Source organism: Myotis nattereri, assembly GCF_964212035.1.
Source record: "Myotis nattereri genome assembly, chromosome: 16".
NCBI lineage: Eukaryota > Metazoa > Chordata > Mammalia > Chiroptera > Vespertilionidae > Myotis > Myotis nattereri.
The window spans coordinates 44705891-44712163 of record NC_138091.1 but is presented as its reverse complement, the minus strand read 5'-3'; the positions used below and the strand labels follow the sequence as shown (position 1 = coordinate 44712163).

Here is a 6273-nt window from a genome sequence, read left to right as displayed (position 1 = left end):
GTGCCAGATACGCCGCCTAAACTGCTTCCAGCTTTCTCTCCTTCTGCAAAAGTCTGTGGTCAGCCGGGACAGAGGAGCCGCAGCCGGCCTGTGACAGGCATCAGGTTAGCTCGCTCCCACGCCGGGGGCGCCCAGGGTATAAATCCCGGCCGGGCCCCTGCTGGGGCTCCCCTCCCCGCTCTCTCAGGAGAGAGGGCTTCCTTGCAAAGACCTTTCTTTCCTCTGAAGCCGCACAACTCAGCGGGCTCCACTGCTCGCTGGAGGCGGCCTGGGCAGCCGCAGCCTGACCAGCAGCAAGGACGCCTGCTGGGGGTGGGGGTGAGGGCAGGTGTCTGCAGCCCCGAGAGGGAGAAGGCGCCGGTGGGTCCAGCCCCTGGCAGCGTCCCAGGGAGGCCTCTGGCCGCCGCAGACCGCACCATGTGGGCCCTGGGAGGCCACCGGTTCTGCTCCCGCTGGGGGCGGGTGGCGGTGCTGCTGCTCCTGCTCGGGGTGCCCCCGAGAGGCCTGGCACTGCCGCCCATCCGCTATTCCCACGCTGGCATCTGCCCCAACGACATGAACCCCAACCTCTGGGTGGATGCCCAGAGCACCTGCAAGCGGGAGTGTGAGACAGACCAGGTGAGTGGGACTCTGGAAGTGTGAGGTGGACCACGCAGGTGTGTCAGTGAGGGAGGGTGGGAGCCGTGGGTGGGGACCGCTCAGGGGTGCCCTGCAGGGCCCAGGAACCTGAAGTCACGCAGGCCCCAGGGAGATAAACAGGGTGTGTGTCTGTCTGACTCTGAGGCCCAGAAGAAGAGGTGATTGTGATGTTCAAGTTCATCAGGGACTGAGAGCCCTGGAATTCCTGGTCTCGTGTTCGCTGAGGGCGGCTCTGAGCCAGGGCTATGCCAGGCGCAGGTGTCAGCAGCCCGTGGACAGGTGAGGACAGACACTCAGACGGTGCAGTGAGCAGGGATGGGCTTGGGACCCACGTCTGTCTGGCAACAAAGCTGAGGCTTCATGCGGCATCCAGACCACCTCCCAGGGGCTTGGACCCCGGCGCTGAGAGCAGACAGGCTGACAAGGAGGTGGACGGCACAGCCCTGAGCGGACTCTCTGGGGAGGAAGTGGACTCAGTTTTGTCCGCCAGATTTCTGGGTCCCCCCTTCTGCCCTCATCAGAGCACCCTGCAGCGCGCAGGGCAGGCCTGGTCCCAGGGCAATTCTCTCCCAGCTCCTGAGTCCAAGGGTCACTCCTGCCACTTCCCCGGGCAGTCAAGGGCCTGCTGGGACTTGGCACCTGCCTGGGCAGAGGCGCGTCCTGTCGGCCTGGCCAGCTCCTGGGGCTCAGGAACATGAGAGACCCTGGTGCTCCCTCCTGTTGCCTACGGGGGAGCACAGGACCCCTGGGAGAGGGGCCTTGGCCTCGAAGCTTGCCGGGGGGACAATTCTCCGGCTTCTCCAGCGGATACGGCCTGAGCAGTGACGGTGCAGAGGGAAAGGGGGACCAGGAGGGTAGGGGGGCCAGAGCGATGGGGCCACCCTGTGTCGTTGGCCCCATTTGCAGGGAAGCCTGTTTCATGGGCACAGACCGGCCTGGTCCACGGGGTGGGGCTTGGGGACAGGGAGACTGGCCGACTTTGTGTGCCTTGGAAAGAAGACACCTGTGTGGGCTGGAGACTCAGGTGGCCTATGGGTCCCTTTTGGGCCCTTAAGGATCCCCTCCAGGTTCCTCGTGCCCAAAACACCCTCCCCGAGGTGCCTGGGACCCCCCCTGTCAGGGATCTGCGTCCCTTAGGGAATGGAATGACGCTCTGGCTCAGGGGCCGGTTCTCCGTGCTCAATCCCCCACCAGGCCTTTCTCCCCCAGACCCAGCTCTGGGGTCTGCCCTTCCCTGTCCCCAGGCCTCCCCCCGCACGGCCTGGAAGCCTGTGCCAAGCAAGGGCTGCAAAACAAAGTCCCCATTCTGAGCCGAGAGGGGAAAACTGTAAACAAGCCGGGCGGGCGGGCGGGCTCCGGGCGGGGCGTCCCCCTCTTAGCTGATGCGGAATGTCAGAGGCTGAAAAGAACGTTGGAACCGCGACAGGCCAGCCCTCGTGGGGAGCAATTCACAGAGCTACTACCGGGGCAGAGGCTTGGGCGCGGTGCCCACCGCCCAGTGGGTACGAGGTGTTATTGTCGAAAACACCACGTGACATTTTTTGTTTGTGTCGGCCCTGAGCTCGCTGCTAATTTCTAGGAATTAAACCAGGAATGAATGCCTAAGGTGGCTCCACCGAGGCGCGGAGGGAATTACAGGCGTGTAAGTCCCCTGGCGGTCTCCTTGTTGATTTCCCCATGAAATGTCCCCCGCGTTGGGAGTGGGCGCCGGGGTCTGGCACAGCCCGTGGTGGCCGACCTGGCGTCCTGGGCCTGTCCCGCCCGCCCTTCCTCTGGGCTGTGGACGGATGGGGCCTCTCATCGGAGCCGCTGCTTCCGAGGTGCGTGCAGCCAGCCTCGAACCTCGGTCCCCCTTTTCCTTCTCGGCGTGTGGTGTGACCTCTCCCCTGCGGCCAGGGCAGCCTTACCCCGAAGGGAAAAAAAGACAAAGAGGTGTTTGTGCCCACCTACACCTCATCCGTGGTCACTGGCTGGTGCGTGTGACGTAGAAGGTAAAACCTCACTTTAGAATTCCACCCCCGGGAGCCCGGAGCCCTTTCCCTGTGTGCTCGGCATTGCCGCCCGAGGCTCTGCGTGCTCAGCTGTGCGCCTGCAGGAAGAGGGCTGTGGCTGGGCTCTTCCCACAGGACTAGCTGTGTGGCCTTGGGCAAGTCACCTGCTCTCTCTGTGCCTCAGTGATCATCGCCTGTGAGGTGGGGAGAATGGTACACCCACCCATAGGCTCGCGATGAGCAGTGACTAAGCTGACAAACGCAAACGTGCTTGTCCTGGCGGGTGCATAGCGGGTGCTCTGTGCACATTAGCTGTTATCACCAGAACATTTTGCTCAGGATGGATGGGCACACATGCCTGGCTGGTGTGGCTCTGTTGGTGAAGTGCTGTCCCATGAGCAGAGAGGCCCCCCGTTCTATTCCCAGTCAGGGCACATGCCTGGGTTTGGGGCTCAATCCCCAGTAGGGGGCGTGCAGGAGGCAGCCGCTGATGCTTCTATGTCTCTTTCCCTCTCCTTTCCTTTCTCTCTCTAAGAAAAATCAATAAATAAGAGCCCTAACCGGTTTGGCTCAGTGGATAGAGCATCAACCCATGGGCTGAAGGGTCCCGGGTTCGATTCCAGTCAATCGCATGTACCTTGGTTACGGGCTCCATCCCCAGTAGGGGGCGTGCAGGAGGCAGCTGATCGATGTTTCTCTCTCATCGATGTTTCTAACTCTCTATCCCTCTCCCTTCCCCTCTGTAAAAATCAATAAAATATATATATTTTAAAAATAAGAACGATGAGCACATATTAGTTCTCTCTACAGAAACCGTGGGGCGGGGCAGGGAAGCCTGTCCTCCCTCCCTCCCCGCGCTCAGGCCTCTCGCTCTGGCTCCCTCCAGGAATGTGAGACCTACGAGAAGTGCTGCCCCAACGTGTGTGGGACCAAGAGCTGCGTGGCCGCCCGCTACATGGACGTGAAGGGGAAGAAGGGCCCGGTGGCCATGCCCCAGGAGGCCACGTGTGACCACTTCATGTGCCTGCAGCAGGGCTCCGAGTGCGACATCTGGGACGGCCAGCCCGTGTGCAAGTGCAGAGACCGCTGCGAGAAGGAGCCCAGCTTCACCTGCGCCTCGGACGGCCTCACCTACTACAACCGCTGCTACATGGACGCGGAGGCCTGCTCCAAGGGCATCACGCTGGCCGTGGTCACCTGCCGCTATCACTTCACCTGGCCCAACACCAGCCCCCCGCTGCCCGAGACCACGGTGCCACCCACCACCGCCCCCCCGGAGACCCCCGGGCGGGACGCGGCAGCCCCCGCGCTGCTCACCCACCCCGCGCACCAGTCGGTGACCGTGGGCGAGACCGTGAGCTTCCTCTGCGAGGTGGTGGGCCGGCCCCGGCCGGAGGTCACCTGGGAGAAGCAGCTGGAGGACCGGGAGAACGTGGTCATGCGGCCCAACCACGTGCGCGGCAACGTGGTGGTCACCAACATCGGCCAGCTGGTCATCTACAACGCCCAGCTGCAGGACGCGGGCATCTACACCTGCACGGCCCACAACGCCGCCGGCGTCCTGCGGGCCGACTTCCCGCTGTCGGTGGTCCGGGGGGGCCAGGCGGCGGCCACGGCCGAGGACAGCGGCCCCAACGGCACGGCCTTCCCGGCGGCCGAGTGCCTGCAGCCCCCCGACAGCGAGGACTGCGGCGAGGAGCAGACCGGCTGGCACTTCGACGCCCAGGCCAACAACTGCCTGACCTTCACCTTCGGCCACTGCCACCGCAACCGCAACCACTTTGAGACCTACGCGGCCTGCGCGCGGGCCTGCATGACGGGGCCGCTGGCCGCCTGCAGCCTGCCCGCCCTGCAGGGGCCCTGCAAGGCCTACGCCCCGCGCTGGGCCTACAACCGCCAGGCGGGCCAGTGCCAGTCCTTCGTCTACGGCGGCTGCGAGGGCAACGGCAACAACTTCGAGAGCCGCGAGGCCTGCGAGGAGTCCTGCCCCTTCCCGTGGGCCGGCCAGCGCTGCCAGGCCTGCAAGCCCCGGCAGAAGCTCGTGACCAGCTTCTGCCGGAGCGACTTCGTCATCCTGGGCCGCGTGTCCGAGCTGACCGAGGAGCCCGACGCGGGCCGCGCCCTGGTGACCGTGGACGAGGTCCTGAAGGACGAGAAGATGGGCCTCAGGTTCCTGGGCCGGGAGCCGCTGGAGGTGACGCTGCTCCACGTGGACTGGACCTGCCCCTGCCCCAACGTGACGGTGGGCGAGACGCCGCTCATCATCATGGGGGAGGTGGAGGGCGGCATGGCCATGCTGAGGCCCGACAGCTTTGTGGGGGCGTCCAGCGGCCGGCGGGTTCGGAAGCTGCGCGAGGTCCTGCACAGGAAGACCTGCGAGGTCCTCAAGGAGTTCCCGGGCTCACACTGAGCCCCTCCCCCGGCCCCGGCCCTCCCCCTCCCCCCCACCCGGACGCCCCTCAGTTAGCGAACTGGGCAAGGTCAGATTGGACAGTCTCAGGCCAGCAGAGCCACCAGAGGGTCTTAGATCAACTTCTGGTCTGCGGGTTCATAAGGGGTTCCTATCTTTGTTAGCTTAGGGGGACAGAGGCGAAGGCAGTGGACGCTTGTAAATTATTCCTGACGACCGGTCGCCTTGGGCGTCATGACCCTCTCTGTGCTGGCCACCCCCCTCCTCCAAGGGTCTCGCAGCCGCCCTCCCCCCAGCCTCCCACCCACCGGGGCTCTAGAGATGGTGGCTGCCTGGCGGTCACAGGAATCATGGACTGAGCTGGTTTACAGAAGGGGTGGGTGAGGAGAGGAAGGAGGGCCCAGGGACTCCTGGACACATTCCCCACAGCCCCCCTGCCCCCCAACCCCGACCACCATGAGCAGAGACCACTGCATGTTCGGGGTCTTGGGAAGTGGGAGGCAGGGCCTGGTCCAGCCCAGCACACACCTTCCCGGGGCGGAGGCTGCTTGGCAGGCACCCTTGGGTGCTGGTCAGCCTGCGCGTCGGTCAGGTTGGCCCTGCGGTCTCTGAGGCTGCCAGCAGAACACACGTTTCTCGTGTTTCATCTCCTTGGCTTTATTGATTGGTTATTGATTGTTGATTTATTAATCCAGTTTGGTTCAGGCCGACGCAACAGACATTTTCGGAACATTTACTGGGCGCCAGGTGCTAGGACCACAGAGAACTCACGGTGACTGAACGCAGTGTCCAGATCCCGGGGGTCCCGCCAGCAGCAGATCCCACTGACAGGGTGCTTTCATCTGCCACTGGCTTCCTTGGAATAGAGCAGTAGAAACCCCAGGATCTGGTTTGGTAGGAGGAGAAATGAAGGAAGAGGAAAAGCAGGCAGGGAAGGGGGCTGGTGGAGGGATGAGGAGGGAGGAGGGGGGCGGGCCGGGGAGGGGAAGGAATGCTGCTCAAGGCTCCCACCTGGTGGTGGCCTCGGGAGCTGCAGGGCCTGGAGGGAGGCTGTGTGAGATGCGGCAGCTTGCTGGAGATTTGTTTCTGGACTTCCTGTGCAGGTCCAGCCACCTGCCGCCACGTGAAGGATTCGGGAGCCCCTGTCAGCTCTGCCGCTGCCCCCCAGTCCCTCCGCAGCCCTTCGTTCTGCACACGCCCCTCCAAAACCGGAGAAGCTCATTGTGGGGCCTC

The 6273-nt window shown here is 64.0% G+C and overlaps 1 protein-coding gene across 1 annotated transcript; it reads left to right on the top strand.

Moving 5' to 3' along the window:
• Window positions 1-417: 417 nt before the first annotated feature.
• WFIKKN2 (WAP, follistatin/kazal, immunoglobulin, kunitz and netrin domain containing 2) lies at window positions 418-5040 on the top strand (the record flags this gene model as incomplete). The annotated part of the gene is made up of 2 exons (XM_081109128.1): window positions 418-618; window positions 3517-5040. 2 exons carry the CDS (start codon window positions 418-420, stop codon window positions 5038-5040), a joined length of 1725 nt encoding a protein of 574 aa, XP_080965254.1.
• Window positions 5041-6273: the final 1233 nt, after the last annotated feature.